Source organism: Mesoplodon mirus (assembly GCF_964341445.2).
Source record: "Mesoplodon mirus genome assembly, chromosome: 18".
Taxonomy (NCBI): Eukaryota; Metazoa; Chordata; class Mammalia; order Artiodactyla; family Ziphiidae; genus Mesoplodon; species Mesoplodon mirus.
This window is the reverse complement of record NC_138994.1, coordinates 8,714,866-8,736,379: the sequence shown is the minus strand read 5'-3', so window position 1 is coordinate 8,736,379 and position 21,514 is coordinate 8,714,866. Positions and strand designations below refer to the sequence as shown.

Below are 21,514 nucleotides of genomic sequence, written 5' to 3'. Positions count from 1 at the left end.
AAAAGAAGTGAATTAGACAAAATCAGAAGTTTCAGACAATGCCTGGCAGCCAAGAGACAGAAAATTCTGTTTCTCAGGCTTCCCCTCAGAGATCTGGGCTCGGCAGGCCGGAGGGGAAACTTGGGAGTCTCTCTATTTTTTTAATGTTCTCCAAGTGATTCTGAAGTGTCACCAGAATTGAGGGGAACTGCACTAACCCAGTAGTTCTCAACTGGGGGCAATTTTGTCCCCCACGGGACCCGAGGCAACATCCGGAGACATTTTTGGTTGCCACAGCTAGGAGGAGCTCCTGGCATTTTGTGGCTAGAGACCGGGGTACTGCTCAGCACCCTCAGATGCACAGGCAGCCCCACAGCAAGGAACTACCTGGTCCCAAATGTCAACGGTGCTGAGCAGCGGAAACCCTGGGTTGGAGAGTTTTTCAGCTCCTTCCCAGCTCTGAAAACACTCACTTGCCTGCCCATCATGGAAGCTGGGAGTGTGGAAGGAAGATGGTGATGGGAAGGAGAATGCTGGAAAGAATGAGAGGACACGAGGGAGGAGCCTGCAGGACAGGAAGAGGCCCTGATCTCACCCTGTGGCCTTGGACCCGTCATTCCCCCACCTCCTAGCCTCAGTCCAAAGGCAGGAGACTGCTGGGAATGACCCCTCCTGGCCAGCTGGGGAGGTGGGAGGTCCTTCCCCTCACTGCTGTCCTGGAGCCCCCAGGCTTCCTCCTGGTGGGTGTGCACAGGAGATGCAGATGAAGCAGGAAGGTGGCCACCTGTGGGTACCGCCAACACTGGGGATCAAGCAGCACAGGGAGGACATGTACGCAGCCTTTTCCTGGAGCCAGCAACCGGGGCTTGCCCAGCTTGCCCCCTGGGCGAGCTCCTCAGAGGCAGAAGGCAGAGCTGACCCTGGAGAAGTCGCGCTCCCTCATCTTGGGTGAGCCCAGGGACGAGGGCTAGAACCAGCGTGGGGCTGAGTCCTGTGAGCCTTGGGATGAGCCCACCACAGAGGAAGGGCTTCCCGTGTCTCACCAGAGCTCTGTGACTGTCATGTGTCTCCCCAAACCCTGCCCCGACCTCGGTGGGTGATAAGGTGTGGATTGATGAGTGAGAACGAAGCAGGGGAAGGGGTCCACCCAGAACCTGCCAGGTGGTAGGGGCTCTGAATAAACCGAAGGTGTCCATCCTCCTGGACAGGGGTTCTTCCTGCCTCTGGCAGCCCAACCCAGTTGCTACAGCACCGAGTCTTACAGCAGGAGGCGCACAGGTACAGGGCTGGCTGGCAGCCAGACTCCCTTGAAAAGTGAACCAGAGATTCTGGGCTATGAATCCTGGCCCCAAAGGAGGCGTTTAGATCAGCGCTGCTGAAAGGGTGGCGGGGACCGTGCGGGACTGAAGACTGTTCGTTACTGAGAGTGAGCATCTGGAAACATCGATACAAAGTTGTCGTTGCTGTGATCTCATTGAACAGGGTCTAGACCACTTCAGATGTTGTCCAGCTCTCCAGAAGAGTCATGTGATGCAGGCTGCGTGGTTGTCATGCACAACAGGACCACATGCCATGGATTGGAAAGACCCATGTGGGCCTTCCCTACAGCTAGTTTGAGAAGCCCTGCTTCAGCTGGAGGAGAGCACACGATGGCCGGCTCATCGGGGAAGGCCCCATGGAGGAAGAGGGTCTTGAGTACCAGTTGGGCTCAGTGTCAAGGGGAGGAGTCGGGGGGGTGGGGGACAGAGTGGAGGCTGGGGGAGGGACCTCACCAGGGAAAGCAGCAGGTCCCACTCATTGAGCTTCCGGGGGGACAGGCCCCTCAGCACACAGGCATTTCCTCCTTTATTCTCCATCATGGTCCAGAGGAAGACCAAGCCCAGAGAGGTTGTGTGACTTGCCCAAGGTCACCCAGCCAGGAAGTGGCGGAGCCGGCCCCAATCCCAGGCCTCCTGCTTCCTCAGCTCTAGGCACAGTGCTCCTCCCCCAGGGCGCTCTGCTTCTCAGGGATGTACATGTGCCACTGCACGGGCCCGGAGTTTCACAGCCTGGCCGTGGTGTCCACTGTGCGGTCACTGGGGCCCAGCAATCTGGAGAGAAAGACACCAAAGTCTGCCCCACACCCACCCTTAGGGAGCTAGAGGGTAGGGATGTAGACTGAGAGACGAGATCCCACGGAGGGAGCCAAGAATGGGCTCATTCCCTTCCACCAGGGTCCTCTGCCCACCTCTGCCTTGTCTGGCTATTCCTGCCTCGTAACCGGCAGAACCGGGACAGTGGCAGGGAGGGAGCCCCAGGCTGCCACCAAGCCTCCTCCCCAGCCCCTCCTTGGGGACTAAAGTGCCCTGGATCTGCTCTCTGAGGACCCCAGGTTCTGAGAAAGTTCTTGCATCTCTGTCCTCAGCCCAGCTCCAAACCTGCTTCGGGCAATGTCTCCTACCAGCCCTGCCCGAACCCCTTACGAAGCAAAATGCTGCCCTTGCTTTTACACGTGGACAAATGCCTCCAGTGCTACAGGGACCAGGGATGGAATCTGGAGCAGGACTGGAATTGCTAAATGTTACTAAATGGTGCCAACAGCGTAGCACTCGATAAGCCATTGAGTCATAAATCCACTTGCAGAGCCGGGGGAATCTATCTGTCTAGCTGTCATTTCCATGTCTCCTGTCGCCATAGCACCTCCACACACACAGATAAATGTTCAGCGGGGAGATGCCCTCCATCGAATTCAGCATCTATTGTGTGCCTACGGAGCTTGGAGTACTTGGTTAGGCGCTCGGGACACAGTCTTGTTTTCGCTTTCATTTTTAAGGGAATCCTCCTGACTCGGCAGAGCTCAGAATCTATGGTGGGACAAGGGCTTGGGTTAGGTGAGAGTGACCAGAGGTCCATGCGGGGTCTGGCTGGTAAATGTTTTGAGCATCCTGTAGGGGGACAGACCAAAGAGCTGCAGGGTCCCCTGTTGCTGGAGAGCCCAGGCTTCACCGTGAGCCAGAGGCTCACATGAGGGGGAGGAGGGCAAGCAAAGGAACGACCAGTGAGAGATGGACTTAGACTGGAGGGCTTCCTGGAGGAGAGGGTAGTGATGGCTCAGGGAGAATTTGGTGGACCTACTAGACAGGATTGATGTAGAGAGACTGGGGGGACAGAAGCCCTAGAAGGAGGAACACTATGGCCAAAGGCAGGCAGCGGGCAGAAATGAGTGTTCTGTGGAGGTAGGAAGGAGGGCCGGGGCACAGGACCAGAAGGGCCGATGGAGACATGCGGGGAACACCTGGTGTTTTCACCCCTAGAGTGGGACAGGAGGACTCCATGGGGTCGCGTGTGTGGGCGTGGGCACAGAGGCCGCTCGGTGAATAGCCAGAGAAGCTGGGCGAAGTGGAGGGAAAGGGCAGGAGGAGGGGGACAGGCAGGGGCTCAGACCAAGCCCAGGACACAGGCCTCCCTCCAAGGCCCAGCCTCTCGGGCTCCCAGACAGGCATGTGCGGCCTGGGGCGTGGTCACGGAGGCTGTCCAACCTGCCATCCACCCCCACTACTGACCCCAGGGCCCTGGGGGCCCAGCTGCTACTCTGGGAGTCAGTCCTCCAGCCCTGGCCCGGGCAGGAGGGAGCTGCCTACCTGTCTCATTGGTCTGACTGTGCAGCAGCCTCTGAGTGGATAGCAGGTGGGGGGACGCTATTAGAAACACTGCAGAGGACTCCCTGAGGATCCCAGCGTGTGTGTGTGTGTGTGTGTGTGTGTGTGTGTGTGTGTGTAAGAAAGAAAGACATAGACTGCACACTGGGGGCCAGGTAGAACCTCAAAGGCAACAGGCTTTGTTCCTTCTGACTGGGTTGGGAGATCCCAGCCCTGGGGGCGCTGGAGGGTGTGGGGTTGGGGGGAGCTCCTTCCCGTGGGCAGGCATCCGCAGCCTCCACACGGCATGCCTCAGAGCATCCCTGCTCTCCGGGGTTCTGCTGACCCTAATGGCTGAGGAAGGCTCCTGGCAGCAGATTAGGGAGAGTGGGGGGAATTCTTGTAAGAAATGGAGAGGGCGGATGGGACTTCCCTGGTGGCGTGGTGGTTAAGAATCCACCTGCCAATGCAGGGGACACAGGTTCGAGCCCTGGTCCGGGAAGATCCCACATGCCGTGGAGCAACTAAGCCTGTGCGCCACAACTACTGAGCCCGTGCTCTAGAGCCCGTGAGCCACCCATACTGAGTCCATGAGCTGCAACTACTGAAGCCCGTGCGCCTAGAGCCCGTGCTCCGCAACAAGAGAAGCCACCGCAACGAGAAGCCCGCGCACCACAGCGGAGGGTAGCCCCCTCTTGCCGCAACGAGAGAAAGAAGCAACCAAGACCCAACGCAGCCAAAAAAAAAAAAGAAAGAAACTCTTAAAAAAAAAAAAAAGAAATCGAGAGGGGCGTTTCCGGTAAAGGCCATCTCTGCCCTCAGTACCAGAGGCACATGTTCACTTAGCTGCTAAAGGGAAAGTACTGAGCAAGAAGAGCCAAAAAGCACACGCAGGTCTTTTTCTTGCTTTCACATCTTTCTCTCTCCCTTCCACCCTCCTCCCTTCACTTTCCTCCAGGTCCTTCTGTCCTCATCTCTCTCTCATGCCAACTTTAGCCAGTGGTCTCCATCTCTGCATCACCTTTGGTTTCTTCCTGTCTTTCTGCATGTCCACATTTTATATAATAATAAAATCATCTACTCTGAGCAGGTCCATGGGCACCCAGCTGGGCCTTTGCTTCTGACTGTGGGGTCGGGGCCCTCAGTGCAGGGGGGTCTTCTGCCCCTTAGACAGCCCGGGGCTTTCCCTCGACCCTTCCCCAGGGTAGCCAAAGCCCTGCAGGGCCTGGTTTCCGTCTCCAGCCTACACAGCCCAGCCCCTCATCCCTGGCCATCCCTCCCTATCCCACCCAGCTCTGTCCGCACAGTGGCGGGGCTGCTCCAGGAACAGCTGGTATCTCTGGAAATCACGGAGTCCTTCACACATCCTGCCAAGGAGGCTGGGGAGACACGGATGAAAGCAGGGGAAACCCTGCTGTAAATGGAAATGTCGCAGCCATCGCTTGCCCTAGCCCATCACCCTGGGCAGCCTGCCCTCCAGCTCTTCGGCTCCATGCACCTGCCAGGGGTACTGAGCAATACATTGTCCCAGAGGTCTGACCTCCCAGCGCTGAAAGGTTCAACTAAGTCTCCCACTGTGCCTCCCGGTAGCCTCACTACCTCTTAAAACTCGCTATGGGTGGGCTCCAAATTGCAGTCGGTCAGCCTAGAACAAACCCCCATCTCTCTGGTTCTTCAGGCACAGAAGCAGCTGGACCAGTCTGGCCAGTTTCTGTCCTGGGCTTTGACCTAGGCGTCCTGGCTTCCGGCCAGATTGGCTGGAGGATGGGAACAGATTGACAGGTGAAGGGGGGGCAGGTGTGCACCCCACAAACCTCATCTCTAAGCACCTCACTGGGGCTGCTCCCTGGGGACCAGCGGGGCCAGGAGAGGGATTGTGATATTGCTTGAGTTTATAGGGAAGAAAGAGCACCCACAAACATCTTCATCTGTCCCTGAAATGGATTCATGGCTCCTGGGTGGAGAGTTGCCAAAAAACACATTCAGCTAAAGCACTGAGTTGGGGGTTCTGTGTACCTGGGACCCATCTCCCAGAACTGCATCTCAACACACCCATTTCACAGAAAAGGAAGTGCATGTCCGTGATCCCCAAATCTTCCTCCTTCCCTTCCTCCCCTCCTGCCTTCTAGCTTCTCAGTTTTTTTTGAAGTTGACAGCAATTACTCTGAAAAGAAATGGTTAATAATCTGTTGCTTAATGGAATCCAGTTAGTTGTTTTAAAATAATTGTTTGCGTCAGTGACTTAATCATTTTGTATTATCCTCCTTACATGTCTCTACTTTTTTTTTTTTAAAGATTTAATTTTATTTATTTTTGGCTGCATTGGGTCTTCGTTGCTGTGTGCGGGCTTTCTCTAGTTGTATGTGGTGAGCAGGGGCTACTCTTTGTTGTGGTCTACAGGCTTCTCTTGTTGCGGAGCATGGGCTCTAGGTGTGTGGGTTTCAGTAGTTGTGGCACACGGGCTCAGTAGTTGTGGCTTGTGGGCTCTAGAGCGCAGGCTCGGTAGTTGTGGTGCATGGGCTTAGTCGCTCCGTGGCATGTGGGATCTTCCTGGACCAGGGATCGAACCTGTGTCCCCTGTACTGGCAGGTGCATTCTTATCCACTGCGCCACCAGGGAAGTCCCCATGTCTCCACTTTTAATGCCAAATGTTTTCACATGTCAGAGATGTTCAGAGGGCCAACAGCAGGCACCTCTGTCCTTTGCCCTTTGAGCTTGGCTGATGGCAGGTGGCCCCATCCTTTCTCCCCAGGGTCTACGAAAAGGACCCTGGGGCAGGAGGAGATTCTACATTGCTAAGTACTCCTTCCTCCACCTCCCTTTCCCTCACCACTCCTCCTTTTGCTGTTCTTCCTTGGATTGATAAAATTCAGTAAAGATTTATTAAGTGACTACTATAGTTAATATTTATTAAGCACTTACTGTGTGCCAGACAATGCGCAGTTGTGCTTTATTTCACACTTGACATCTCATGAAGTCATTATGATTATCCCATAAAGTAGATACTATTTTTCCTCTTTTTTTTTTTTTAAACAGATGAAGAAACTGAGGTTCCAAGTGATAACCTAGCTTCATAGCAGAGTCAGGTTTCAAGTTCACATCTGCTTCACCTGATGTTCCCATCCACACAAGAAGATGCTGATTGCCACACTGGGTGGAGTGAGGGCTGGCTGGCCAAGAGCGACAAGTCGGAAGACAAGCATTTAAAAAGGACTTGATGATGTTACTTCCAAGGGACTCTGCTGACAGGGGCCCCCGAGGATCTAAGTAGACAGGAGTCATTTGTAATTAACAAATTCATTCATTGAATATAAAACTGCAGCTAAGACGTGGCCTTAGCTCCAAAATGGGCTCACTTTTCCTTCTGTTGATGCCATGAATGGTTAGGTAGAGTGAGAGCTGGGAGAGATCACCCCACCCTCTCCTTTCACAGAGGAGGAAACAAGAAAGGCCCCAGGTCACCTGCTAACAACCTGCTCTCCTCCAGACCAGCCAAGGCCCCACCCTCAATGGATTCTCCAAATCACCAGGTGCTACACTGGCTCTTTGTTGCTTTCTTTTCTTTTCTTTTTAACATAACCATAGTCGGCCTAAAGGGGGGCAGTTCCAGTCTTTTCTGCATCAGAGGTGGCTTTTCTGCCAGGATGGTTTTGGCATCTCTCAGTCTGTTTGTACATGACACCTGCACCTCCTGGGAACAGCAATGGGTCCACTCTGATCATGCAATACCAAACTGAAGGAAGCAGCAATAACACCAGCCAGCCAGCCAACAAACATTTGTGAAACGCTTATTACATGCAGTTGATTATTAGGCCCAGTTCTATGACAGGTGAAAGATGCAAAAAGGCTGCATGTTGAATGTCCAAGAGCTTTTCCTAGCTGTTTTTTCCTGCATTATCTCATTTTCTCTGAAGAGCAGGCACCTAGCAACTTTTTCTGAAAGCGAACTCTGTGCCAGGTGCTGTTCCAGGCACTTTGTGTGTGTATTAACTCATTTCATCCTTCCCTCAACCTTTCGAGTTAGGTATTGCCTCCATTTCATAGCTGGGAACACTCAAGCTCAGAGAGGGTACTTGGGTCCAAATATTGAGGTCCTGCAGCTGGGAAAGGGCAGAGCTGGGAATTGAATCTGCTGCACCCCACTCTTCTCATATGAGGTTGTGGCCCTAAGGAGTGTTTTTGGAAACAGATCTTGCACAGAGACGTGAAAGGTAAAAGAGAATCTAGTCAAATACCCCTGTTTACGGAGAAACGGTAGCTCAGAGAGGGAGGGTAACCTATCTGAAGTCACACAGCTAAGTAGAGGCATAGCTGTGACTGATGTCAGGTGTGCCAACTCCCAGGTTGATGGTCTTTCCAACCCAATAGCTTCTAAAATGATCAGCCCTATACCTAACCCCTTCCTTCTAGGTCACATCATGTCCGGGGCTCAGGCCCATGGGCTTGTAAGCACCACGGGCACTTGGGGTGTTGCCAAGGGGCACCTTCGACCCTCCCAACTCCTTCTTCTGTGCAGCTGAACACCACTGGCTGCTGATGCTCTCCGACGATGCAAATGTTAGAGGGTGAGAAATGGATTTTCCACTTGAGCTCGTCCTCAGCGGCCCCTGGTCAGTGTCCTGCTTTTCCACAAATCTATGCCCTCCCTAAGAACTGGATGGACCCAAGTCATGCCCCTGCCCAGGGCTGGACATATCAAATCCTGACGGCTTGGCCTGGCTGTCAGCCTCCCTCTCCTACTTTGCCCCTGGGCTGTGGCCATGCCAATAGTCCCCACACCCCATGGCTCACTTTTTTGCCCTTGTTTTCCCTCCTGCCCATGCTCCCCTCAAAACCCGGCTCCATATTATTTGTCAAAGAAGCAATCTGGAAATGGCCCAAATGTGCACAGATATAGACGTGGCAGAAGAGTATCCCCTCACAGGGAATATGCAGATGTTGACGATCTCCCTCTGGAGGCTCCGGAATAACATGGGACAGACTTGGGTTGTGACAGTAAGTGAGGGGGCGTTCCCAGTGGCCACAGCTGTGCCCAAACCTGCACTTGAAAAAAAAGGCCTGCAGGTTTTTTTGTTTGTTTGTTTTTTGCGCAGTACACGGGCCTCTCACTGTTGTGGCCTCTCCCGTTGCTCCGCGGCATGTGGGATATTCCCGGACTGGGGCACGAACCCGCGTCCCCTGCCTCGGCAGGCAGACTCTCAACCACTGCGCCACCAGGGAAGTCCTGGGATTATTTTTTAAATGGCAACAATAGCTGTGTTAGGAGGGTGAGAGTGTAATAAATTTCCCCCTCTGGTTTTCAAACTTTGTGTAATACTGCTAGATTGCTTTTATGACAAAAGCAATAAAACCAGCTCTCTCCGCAGAACTCACTCTCCTTTAGTAGCCCACCAGGGCTTGCCTTCTCCACTCTTTACACTCAGCCAAACCCACCACTCTGAGCCACACTTGGGTCTCCCTGCGAGGAGCTGCGGCTGGTGGGTAGGTGACTCGGAGATGGTCGGTCCCTGGCCCTCCCGTGGGGGCAGAGACAATATTTCACCTGTCTCCTTGGCATCCACGCACACGCACACGGACATCATCTCTCCCTCACTGACATACACAACTACCGTCCCATGCACACACTCATTCTCACTCATACACATTCACACACACTCTCCCCCAGTTCTCTGTAACCAGTACAGTGTGAGGCCCATGGTAAGGGCCCCAGAGTGGATCCTTTCCCAACGCTGGCTGAGTTGTTGAGGACAGCGCCGGATTTTGGATGAACCCCACCTAGATTCAGACTTTGATACCAACAAAACCACCTGTGCTCTCTCTCATCTGACAGAAGTCTTGGATGAGATTTTAGCGGCTTAAAAGATTTTCTGATAAAAGCTAACAAAACAAAGCCTTCGAGCCACAGTACCTGACTCTGAATTCTGGCTCCACCACTCACTGGCTGTATCTGTGAGGAACAAGTAAGGAACAAGTTCCTTAGCCTCTCTGTGCCTCAGTAATAATTCCTACTTCCCAGGACTGTTATGAGGACTCAATGACTTAATATTTGCAAAGCAGGTAGAACACTACCCAACAAGTTGTCTATGCCACATAAATAAAAGAAAAAGCAATTATTTAATTGAAACCGCATTAGCTGCCCATTCATTCGTTGCCTCTCACTCATTCAGTATGCATTTACTGAGCACCTACTGAGTTCATTAGGCCAGACATAAAGGGCACACATCTCATCACCTAGCAGGAAACACACACACACAACAGAAAAAAAATTTTTTTTCCTTTTAGAAGAGCACCATAATTCTAAGCAGAAATTTGCACATGATTCTAAGAAAGGCCAGGCCAGAGAAAGAACATTTACCTATTACCACGTAAACTCAAAAACAAAAACCTACAGTTCAACCCTTTGAATCCATTTAAAACACTGAATTTGGTCTAACTGATTTGTGAATTTAGACCCAGGTTTGCTACACTCTAGTCGTTTGGAAAATATTCCCACTCAGTGCCATCTAGTCAAGCTCTCTGGATGTTTTTCCTCCTCTCTCCCTCCCCGGGTCTCCTTCATCACCCAGAAAATAATCTCTGTGTTCACCGCCAGTCCTCAGTAAAGGAGTGGGGGAGGGGATATGGGTTCCATCAGACCAACCCTTAGTCATTTTTAAAAACCAACTTATATATATTCGGGAGAGGGAGGGAGAGAATGGAGAAAGCCTCGGTAACTAGAAATGTCTCAACTGATGAGCCGGCAGCAGTTGCATTTTTAAATCTTGGTGGTTTAACTCAAACTACTTTGTGTGCTGATATACATACGTACAGTTGGTTTAATAACTGATGGAAAAATGAAATTCAGTCAATCCGCACCCCTCCCCCCAATCCATTCAGTTCTTTTGAAGTTAATAGCTTGTAAAAGCGCTGAATCCAGTCAAGCTGGTGTCTGTGCCCCGGCGGTCCCCACTGACCCTGCGGAGTCCGGATCCTCAGGCCAGAGCCGCGCTGGGCTCCCCCGCGGCGGCGCCGGGGCCCACCCACCCCTCCCTCCGCTGCCGCCTCCTTGCCTACACCCCGCAAGCCGAACCGCTTTCGGAATCGCCCGGCACCAGGAAGTGGCAGCTGTCACTAGCGGCGGGCCCGGGTGTCGACGCCCCAACCCTTCCCCGGGACCTGGGGCAGCCCCCGCCGCCCCAGAACTTCAGCGGACAGACTCTGGACGTGCGGTCTGGCGACTTTCCTAAACTCCGGACGCAGGAATCGCGTCGCCAGAGCCCGGGCAGGAGCGAGCAGGCGCGGGGACCCACCCGCTAGTGCAAAGGCTCGGAGAGCCAGCGTCGTGCTCCTGCGGGCGGGCCGGCGGCGGCGGAGGAACGGTAACTACCGCCGGATGCTCGGTCTGCTCCCCGGAGATTGCGATATTGATCCAGGGCTCGCAGGCACCGGGGACATTTATCTCCCCGGACTTGAAGGGGCAGGAAGGAGCTCCCAGGAACAGGGCGGAGGCGTGCGGAGTGGGCGACCTGATGAGACGGTGCTAGGGCGGATGGGGAACCCCTCTGCCGAGCCTCCTGTCTCGGGACCCCAGTCTACCCGGGAGGGTGGGAGGGTTCCCTGCGTCGGTTCCCACAGCCTAGAGCGATTCCCCTCACAGAGCTGGTTACCCGGGGGGGCTGACACCCCCCCACCCCACGCCCACCTCCGCCAACATCCCGGCAGCTTCGCCACAAAGATTTCTTTTTTCACCAGTGTCGTCCCCCCCTCCCCCCGCCCAATGCCGGCTCCAAAGGCCCAGAGGCAGGGAGTTGGGCTGCTCCTCAAACCCCGGCCGCCCCCGGACCTGGGCACAGTTCTGCTCAGTGACACCCAGTTTTCCGCATCACACCCATAGCCCACCTAGCCCTGCGCGCCCGGAGCTGCGCGCCCGGAGCTGCGGGCCCGCAGTGCTCGAGGGCTGACCGGCTCGCTCTTACCTTGACGAGCCGCAGCTGCAGGCGCCGTCCCATCCTCGGGCTCGCTCGGTCACCGTCCTGGATGCCTAGGTCCCTCGGACATCCCAGAGGGGCCGGCCGGCGGGTGAGGGCTCGGGCTGCGTGGGTGGGCGGCCAGGCTCCTGTGTGGCCGCGGGTGGCGGAGGCGCCCGGCTCCGCGCTCCCCGGCCCCGCAGCCCGGCCCGCCGGGCTCTCGCTCTCCCCTTCCCGGGCGAGTCCGGCCGCCGCTTTCTGACCCAGCCCGGCCCGCAGCTGCCTCTCGCCCGCCGGGAGCCCGCCTAGCCCCCGCCGCCTCCCCGGCGGTCCGCGCCGCTAGTCGCCTCGGCTCCCCGCCCCTTCGCCTGGGCGTCCCCTCCCCTCCCCTCCGCGCCTCTCCTCTCCTCTCCCTCCGGTCCCTCCTCCGCGCCTCGCCCCTGTGCTCCCTCTCCCCGCCCCGCCTCCTCGGTCCCCTCTCCTTCCCGGGGCCGGCTCCCCGCGCCCTCGCGGCCCTGACCCCCTTTTCCCCGAGCCCGGGTTTGCGGCAGTCGGCTGGGCGCGCTGGCAGCGCTGGCGGCCGCCGCAGCCCGAGGAGAAGCCGGGGGTTGGGGGGCCGGGGGCGGGAGAGGAGGCAGCCTCCCGCCTCCCGCCGGATTTCAGGTTGGGGCCTGGGGAGTCCGAGGGAGTCTGAGGGGACTTGGGGGGCTCAGGTGAATCTCTAAGAGCGAGGTTCTTGGAGGCTGGGGAATAGGGCAGCCCAGACTGAGCAGAGGCGCCGCGGAAAGCTGGTGAAGCTGGGAACTGCGTTCGGGCAGTTCCCGCCCTGCGGCGGGCCGGAAGGTCCCCCCGCCCCCACCTCAGCAGGGCCGGGGTGTTGGTCCAGACCCCCCGCGCCTTTGGAACTGGCACGCCAGGTGCGCGCTGAGGTGCGAAAGCTCTGAGGGAGGAACCCTTCTCATTCATTCATTCATTCATTTTCCTTCATTCGTTCGTTCATCCTTCATTCATTGTACAAACTAAGCGCCTGCCCAGTTTGGTCCCGGCAAAGAGCTTAACCTGGGAACCCCAAGACCAGGGGAGATGGCGATGCCCTGCAGGACTAGCCGGCCTCTGAACGCCGCGGAGGGGGAAAGTCGAGCGCGCATTGCGCTACGAAAGGGACAGCAGCTAGGAATCCAACGGGCTGGGCGAGGAGGAGGTCACAGCGCCCCCTCTCGGCCGAGCCCTCAGGGTAGGGTCAGCCGCCCCGCCAGGCCTCCTGGCCTCCATCCCGCCCCCAGCACTGGGAAGCAGCTCCCGCCTCCCCCAGCCCCTTAGACTTTCCCCTCCAGCTCTTCCAGGCGGACGGAACTTTTGACTTCTATCTCTTCCTTCCTCCCGCCACAGCCGAAGGGGGAGGTAGAGAAGTGACTCTACCCCACAGAGCCTGGGCCTGCAGCGGCAGCAGCAGACCCTCCCGAGGAAGCGGGAGCGCTGCGGGCGGAGCACGCTCCCGGGGTGGTGGTCAGCCGGCTTTGCAAGCCAACTCTGAACCTAACCCCCCTGGATTCTGTGCCCTACCGCGCCCACCTTCCACCTTCCGCCTTCTTCCTTCCACCCACTTCTCAGCACACTGAGCAAAAGCCAGCACATTCATGGGTCCAACTGATTCTTCATTTAGACAGGGAGTTTTTGTTAAGAGGTCTTGTGAGGAAGCTGAGGCGCCCAGACAGGTGGTGACCGGCCCAAAGTGGCATAGCTGGTAAGCCTAGTCCTCAACCTCCTGATTCTCAGCTCAAAGTGCCCGGAGGGCTGGGCCCTGATGGGGTTTGGGGCTCTGAAGTGGGGGAGGGGCCGTGCCCAGGAAACCAGCTGGTCACACTGGCTTAGCCACACTGGGTAGCACTTTCTAAATGAAGCACGCAATCCGGAGTCTTAAAAAAAACCCATTTGTTTAGTGCCCCAGAGCTGGCCGTGCTGATCTTGGCACAGAGTAATCCCAACCAATCCCAACGAGATGGATGCACCAACCAGATTGCCAATGAATTGCTTTCAACAAAACTTAAATGCAGGGTAGTCCAGTCTAGTGCAGGTTCTGGAGTCAGCCTGAGTTTGAGTCTAGGCTGTTCCGCTTACAAGCTATATAAACCTGGAAAATTATTTAACACTGCCTCAAATTTCTCATCTATAAAATGGAGGTAGGACTACCTACCTCACAGGTTGGGTGGTTTAAACAAGTTAATATTTGTAAATGGCTTGGAACAGTGCCTGGCACGTAGCAAGGGCTTAGTGAAGGTTAGCTGTAATCATCACCACCTCCACCACCATCATCATCATCATCACCGAATGGACCAGATGCTCAAATGGGCAGAGTGGTCCCTCCCTCTAGGCAGTTCTTTATGGAAAGCTGAATTCTCGATTAGAAGGTCACAGCAGCGATGGACTGTGGAATCAGAGGAGAAGCTGGCGGGTCCTAAGGGAAGTTTGCCCAGGCCCTGCAGAGCCCTTTCTCCCCAGCCCTGCTTGACCTTGGAGCTGGCTCTCCAAGGACCAGACAGCTCCAGATTTCCAGATTCTGTTTCTCTCTGCTTAATAAACACCATTTCCCCTTTCTGAGCCCCTTTGTTCTCTCCTTGACGTGATCTTTAAATATGCTAATGCCATCGATCAGGCTGTAATCAAGTCTTGCTCTTCCGGCCTTTTTGGCCTGGGATTCAGACCTTCTCTCTCTAAAGGGGCATCTACAGATGGCACATTTCATCCCCCTTTCTCTCCCCATCCAGTTGATTGTGTTGATTTCACTGACTTAACCTCCACACTGCCCCCACCCCCGGGTGGGAGGAGGGGGCCTTCTGCATTACTCCATGACCTACTTATTTATAGTTTTGGCCTTGACCACCTCAGGGGGTTTATGAAAGCCTCAGGTTTAACACTCCTTCTGTAAAAGGATTCCACATCCTCTTTCATTTGCCCTGAAACTGCTTCCTTCCACCTTCAGGAGCCTTCTCTGCCCTTCCCCCACATCAACCCCAGCCGCTCCAGCCAACCAACCTTGATGGCTCAGGGTGGTCTCCTTAGCAGCCTCTCCAACCCTCCTCAGGACCACCTTCTGCTCCATGCCAGCATCCTCTTCCCAGCCAGACCTTCCCAAACTCTTCGGACCCCTCCCTTGCCCTCTCCTTTTCCTGTCCAAGCCCAGACCAGAGTCAGCTTTCATCCAATGAACCTGCCTGATTTGGAAAAAAAGAGAAATAATGAGGAATCCAAACAGGATTAAAAGACAATTCCACAGTCCTTCCAAACAGTAGGAGAAACAGGTATGAGAATAAGTCGTGATGGGTAGGACCCAGCGAGAGAGGGCTGAGTATGTCCCCTCTGCCATTGGCTTAACCATGGGCATACCGGTGAGGTCGATGGTCTGGAACTGTATTTCTCAGACCACTTGTGATGAAGAACCAGTTCTTGATTTTTAAATTTCTAATCTGTTGCACAATGATACCATTGTAAAATATAGTGGGAATGAATTATTAGAAAATAAAAATAAAGATATACAAGCCTAATATTCAGAACATAATAAGAGCTCAGTAACTGTAATCTATTACAATTTCTGATCTCATGACTTAAAAATTAAACCAAGCAAAAGCAAGAAAAAGAATAAAGACATACAAAAGAAAAGCCCAATTTTTAAAATTATTAGAACCTAAAACTACTCTAAAATTGCTTAAAATTTTTTACATGCTTACTCTATTTCTGCACCTACCTTGTTACAACTGGCAACAAATAGTCTGCAGGCAAATCATGCTCGGATAGCACTAGAATGCTTCTGAAAATGGCCTCACGGAGGGAGCAGCTTATAAAATCGCATGAACATCGTGGGAGATGGTGTTAATTACTCAATTCATCTGTGCCTTCATTCAACAAACATTTAATGAGCAGCAACTATATGCCAGTCACCACTGGATGCCAAAGCTAATAAAGATGAATATAACAGGGCCTTAGCCCTCAAGATGTTCAGGCTGGAAGGGGAGACAGCCACTCTGATGAATAATTAAAAGCTAGTGAAATTAGGTCAGTAATAAACCAGGCATCATGGGCATGGAGGGAGACATATTAATTCTGCTCGGGGCCAATGGCGAAGGTCTACTAAGTAAGTGATATTGTGCTGGGGTCTGAAAGCAGAGAGGCAGATGTTCAATTCCATGTAGCCTGCTGGCACTCAATAAATGAGCTAATTCATGTAAAGTGCTTAGTGCAGTGCCTGGCACATAGTGAGCGCTTCATAAGTGTTAGCTGTTTTTATTATTAAAATCTTATAAATTATTGTCATCATCCTGATCATCATCCACCTAGATCTACCGAGCACTTGCCATACCGCAAGGCTTGTGGAATCTTAGTTCCTGGACCAGGGATCGAACTCGCACTCCCTGCAGTGGAAATTTGGAGTCCTAACCATTGGACTTCCAGGGAAGTCCCAGGAGTTGGATATTGAAGGAAGTGGATGTGGACAGATGAAGAGAGAAGGAGACCTTCAAGGCAGGAGCGTCCGTTAGAGATACGGCCAGAGGCACAAGTATGGAACAGGGGAGGAGACTGGTCTGATGGGGACAAGTGATGGGGGTGCAGTGACTGGGTGATATTATTCATTCTCTCGTTTAGAACAACAGATAATAAAAATACGAATTAGGATGTGTGGGGCAGTTTGTGCCACACAGGTTTTCACAAACATTTTCTCAGTTAATCCTTATAACAACCCTGTGGGGAGGTATTAATAGCCTCACTTTACGGATGAGTTCAGACGTTGATAGCTTGCCCAGGGTCACAGGGCAGGATTCCAGCCCCACGACCTCAGCTCCTGCTTCAGGTATTTCTCAGTGTACTGTGGAGGGGTGACCTGAGCCTAGACCCGCAGGGAGCTGTGATATCACCTAGAGGAGGCCCTGGCTCCAGAAAAAGGATGTTCTAGGACCAGTCTTTCCCCAGTGGACAGACAAAAGGGAGGAGCAAAGGCAAGCTACACGACACAGCCTGATGGTTACCGCAGACACTGTCTGCTAGGTGGGCCGCTAGGTCACAGAGGCTCATTAAGTGACCTACCCGCTCCTCCTCCCAAGACTGAGTCTGTATCAATCAAGGGCAAATGTGCTTACCTTGGGCACAATTACCATATTTTTTCATGCATTAAGTGTGGCCAAGAGGGCCATTGAAGTTGTTTGTCTTTAAAAGAAATATTTTTTAAGATTTTTTTACGTGGACCATTTTTAAAGTCTTTATTGAATTTGTTACAACATTGTTTCTGTGTTCTGTTTTTTGGTGTTTTGGCCCCGAGGCATGTGGGATCTTAGCTCCCCGACCAAGGATCAAACCCACACCCCTGGCTTGGAAGGCGAAGTCTTAACCACTGGACTGCCAGGGAAGTCCCTAAAAGAACTTTTTTTTTTTTTTTTTTTTTGCAGTATGCGGGCCTCTCACTGTTGTGGCCTCTCCCATTGCGGAGCACAGGCTCCGGATGCACAGTCTCAGCGGCCATGGCTCACGGGCCCAGCCGCTCCGCGGCATGTGGGATCTTCCCAGACCAGGGCACGAACCCGTATCCCCTGCATCGGCAGGTGGACTCTCAACCACTGCGCCACCAGGGAAGCCCCCTAAAAGAACTTTTGAAAGGTGCACTGAAATAAGAAGTGTTGACACCCTGGGAACATTCTGGAAGTGAAAACAGATCAGAGGCACCCGTCAGAAGTGTGGAGTCGAAAGGAAGGGCACATACTCACATATCTTTACAGAGAAATAGCATCCCTTTAGCCTAGACCAGTGGTTCTTAGCTGGGAGTGCTTCTGTCTCCCAGAGGATGTTTGGCAAAGACTAGAGACATTTTTGGTTTCACAACTGAGGGAAAGCTACTAACATTTCGTGGATAGAGGCCTGGTATGCCACTACACATCCTACAAAGTGCAAGACAGCCTCCACAGCATAGAATTATCTCTTTCAACACACCCACAGTGCTGAGGTTGAGACACTGAAACCTAGACAAGAGTTTGGTACCATGGACAGCAGAAACCGTGGCTTTCCATGGGGCTATGATCCAAACCCAGACACTCTACTTTGTCTGAGAATCACCAGAGAGCAAGGGTTTCCCACTCTACACTTCCTGAATTCCATCATTTCCAAAACACTGAGGCCCCAGGGAAGACACTGGGCTAACACCCATGGTGGGGGCATCCTGCTTAAGGCCACCCAGCTGGTAGTTGGTAAAGCCAGGACTTGAGGACTCTGGGGTCTTCATGAATGTTCCTCATCCCTCCACCAGGTTAGCACCCTGCCCTCCCTCCCCTCCACCTCTTTTGTAGGTATAGTTTGTCCCTTTTTTCCTATTCATAAAATCCCATTTGTAACTAGGAGGGTTCTCATAGAAACCTGCTGGTCTAATAAGTAAGGTGTTATTATTTCCATTTTACAGATCACTAATTGAAGTCTAGAGGTTAAATATACAATGTCATCTGTTTCCCTGAAGAGCTATGAGTTCCTGGAGGTCAGACTTTCCCCATTCATCTCAGCAGTCTCAGCCTCTGGCAAAGCCCTGTGTCTCAGGAGATGCTAAAGGAAATGTTTTCAGTTAATGGTCAGTTTTACGAGTGGATTAGACCCCAGGCTCCGGCCTCCAGGGCAGAAGACCCTGTAGGCATCCATATTCTTCTGGGTCCTTCACACCACTGGTGAGGCACCCCCTCTTCTGGGGTTTGACCTCACCGCCCCACCCCCCCCACCCCCTGCAAACAGACAGTTACAGTTTCTTGGTGGGAAACCACAGAACTGAACCTCAGTCTGGCCTTTTCACTCTTTCCCGCCTCTTCCCTTAGAGGCTCAGGACTGAACAGATTCTCCCTCAAGGTTCCTGGGAATGTCTTCACTACCCCCGGAGAAACCCACAAAAACGGACCACCCTGACTTTCACTGGCCACTTACAATTCATAGAACAAGACAAAGAGAGACCTATCAAACAACTGCAATATGTGGACCTCATTTGGACCCTGATTCTAACAAACTATAAACAAACAAAAACCCTATAAATAAGCAACTGGGAATATGAATTCTGATTAGATATTTTAAAGTGTGATAATGGCACTGTGGTTATATACTTAAAATGAGTCCTAATCTTTTAGAGACACAAACTGAAATAGTTACAGGTGAAATGACATGATATCTGGGATTTGCTTTGAAGTAATACAGGAAGGGAGAAAGCAGGTGGGGATAGTGACGAAACAAGGCTGGCCATGAGTTGTTAACTATTGCATCTGGGTGATGGGCACATGGGAGGTTATGGTAACATTTTGTCTATTTTTTTATATAAATTTATTTAATTAGTTTTTATTTATTTTTGGCTGCGTTGGGTCTTCGTTGCTGTATGCAGGCTTTCTCTAGTTACAGAGAGCGGGGGTTACTCTTCATTGTGGTACGTGGGCTTCTCATTGCGGTGGCTTCTCTTGTTGCAGAGCATGGGCTCTAGGCGTGCGGGCTTCAGTAGGGTGGCTCGCAGGCTCCAGAGCGTAGGCTCAGTAACTGTGGCATGCGGGCTTAGTTGCTCCGCGGCATGTGGGATCTTCCCGGGCCAGGGATCGAACCCGTGTCCCCTGCATTGGCAGTCAGATCCTTAACCACTGGACCACCAGGGAAGTCCTTGTCTATTTTTATGTATTTAAAGATTCACAGCACGTGAGCTGTCTGAGACCTCTCAGGGAGTATATTGGCTAGGGTTTCCAAATCATTTTCTGTGCAACCCCAAGATTTTTTAAAGATGCTCCAAGGACTGATGCTGGAAATGGGGTGGGGGGAGAAAGTGGTGGTAAGGAGACTGGCTAGGGGGCTCTGAGGCTGCACTTTTGTTTGAACCACTTTTATATACTGGAGTTCTACGGGAGATCTCATTTTGGGAAAAGGGTTCTGCCCAGGAGAGAAGAAATTTTTCCAAGACCAGCTGTGTTGGGGGCAGAGCTGGACAGAGCCCAGTCTCCTGCCTCTCAGCCTCCTGTGCTCTGCACGGTACCACACAGCCTTCCTCAGGCCCAGCTGATGCCCCACAACCCCTGTAAGACTCAGGAAGACCTGAGGCTTAAGTTTAGTGAGCCACAGCTGAGCTGGGGGCCGGGCCATGCTACCCCTGACCTGAGGTGCCTACGGTATGTAGCCTCCATGGGCCACTCGTTGCCTGGCTTCCAAAGCCAGGCCTGTGGCTCAGAACCAGCCTCAGCTTTGCTGGCTGCCATCTGGCCAAGCCCCAGTGGCTCAGCTGGGTGGGAGCCAGCACCTCCAGTCAGGCCTGAGCCAAAGAAGGGCTGATCAGGGCTCAGCCCACTGCACACACAGCAGCAGCTTGTTCTGGAAGAAGGTCTCATGCTCGCTCCTTCCCGAGTCCCACTGCATGAGAGGACTGGCCTGAGGCCGGCCAGACGTTTCCATCCCGATGTGGTCAGGGGAAAGGGGTGATAAAGGCTGAAGTTCTTGGGTCCTACCAGCAGGCCACGTGGGAAAGAAGCACAGAGGGCTCCTGAGTCATGAGGCAGAAGAGGGGAGAAAGAGGGGAAATTGCCTGTGAGACAGGTAGGTGATCCATTCACAGGAAACAGAGCCTGGTAGGGTTCGGGAGGGCACAAAGGAAGAGCAGGAGTGTCAGAGCTGAAGGAGGCCATGGGGGCTGTGCAAGGGATCTCCCAATTGCCCCTCTACACCCAGCCTCCACCTTTCCCTACCTGCTGTGCACTCCAGGGCTGACTGGTGTGAAGTGCACCGATGGGCTTCCTCACCCTCCCACTTCCAGTTGGATTTAGCCAATAGGAAGCCCCGGCTGAAGATGAGAGGAAGGGAAGAGCGTGAGTTGGGGTATTTAACCCACCAGCTCTTTCCCTGTGGGGAGGCCATGGGCTAAGCTATGTCCCTTGACTGAGGGTCCCCAAGCTCTCATGGCAGCATCTCTCCATGACTCTCCTTCAGGGTTCTGGTAACCTTCCTCTGTCCCCCAAGATACTGCATGTGGTTGACTACAGGAAACCCTGTGGTTTCCCCATTTTGTGCAAATTTTTGTAAACAGTCCCTTTAATAAACCCTTCTCGTTTATCTAGATTCAGGTGGGCCATTCATTTCCCTGCTAAGTCCTTGATCGATGCAGGCTGCTCAGAAGCTGAGTTTGCAAATGTGATTGCACAATGAGTCTTCTTCTGCATGTAACCCTAGTGAACTGGAGGGATGGTGAGGCCTCCCCAGGGGGCCTGACGGGACCGAGAGGGCAAAGGGTGAAGGAGGGATGTGAGACAACCCAAAACAAACGAGCAGAGAACCCAGCAGAGGGCATCCAACTGGAGGTGTGGTTGGTAGAGGTGTCAGGAGGAGAACTGAGGGTCTCCCCAAGCCTCACTGGAAGGATATTATCATGGGGAGGGGAGGGCAAGAGGTGGAGCGGTCCAGGACAAAGACCAGCAAGGCCAGCCTTTGCCCATTCCTCTCCAGCTGTGCTGAGGAAGCCAGCTATGCACTACACAACTGCAGGGGTGCTCTAGGGGTCTGGGCCCATGGCTGCTGAATTCCCAAGGATGAGCCCCTCTCGCTGGACAAGGAACTCCTGCCCAACCTACCTTCCCCGCCTTGCTCTGGGTCCTCCCCTCTAAATATCCTGAGGGAGCCGGAATGAATCCTGGACACTGCCAAGCTCCCTGCTTTGGCACTTTTCCTCAAGCTCTGCTGGCTGCCCGGAGTGCCCTGACCCTCTCTAGGATAGCTAGACTCTCTGCTGGACTGCCACTCTAGGCCCACTTCTCTCCTCCATCCGTTCCCATCTTACATAGGGTTGTGTCCCCAGACTTGTCTCTCAGCATTGGCCTAGCCATTTACTTGCTGTGTGATTTTGGGCAAGTCACATTTCTCCTCTGGATCTTAGTTTCCTTGTTTATGAAAGGGTAGTGGTGGCAGGTGGTATATTAAGGTACTACTCCTGTCCCTTTCAGA

The 21,514-nt window shown here is 53.3% G+C and overlaps 1 protein-coding gene across 3 annotated transcripts in view; it reads right to left on the bottom strand.

Moving 5' to 3' along the window:
* The window catches only part of CRHR1 (corticotropin releasing hormone receptor 1), a 51,021-nt gene extending 39,341 nt beyond the window's left edge, over positions 1 to 11,680 (bottom strand). For all 3 annotated transcript variants that reach the window (XM_082603462.1, XM_082603463.1, XM_082603464.1), the window contains exon 1: positions 11,552 to 11,680. In XM_082603462.1, coding sequence (XP_082459588.1) covers positions 11,552 to 11,584 — 33 coding nt within the window. In that variant the 5' untranslated portion in view covers positions 11,585 to 11,680. The remainder of the gene's footprint in view (positions 1 to 11,551) is intronic.
* Between the last annotated feature and the right edge of the window lie 9,834 nt (positions 11,681 to 21,514).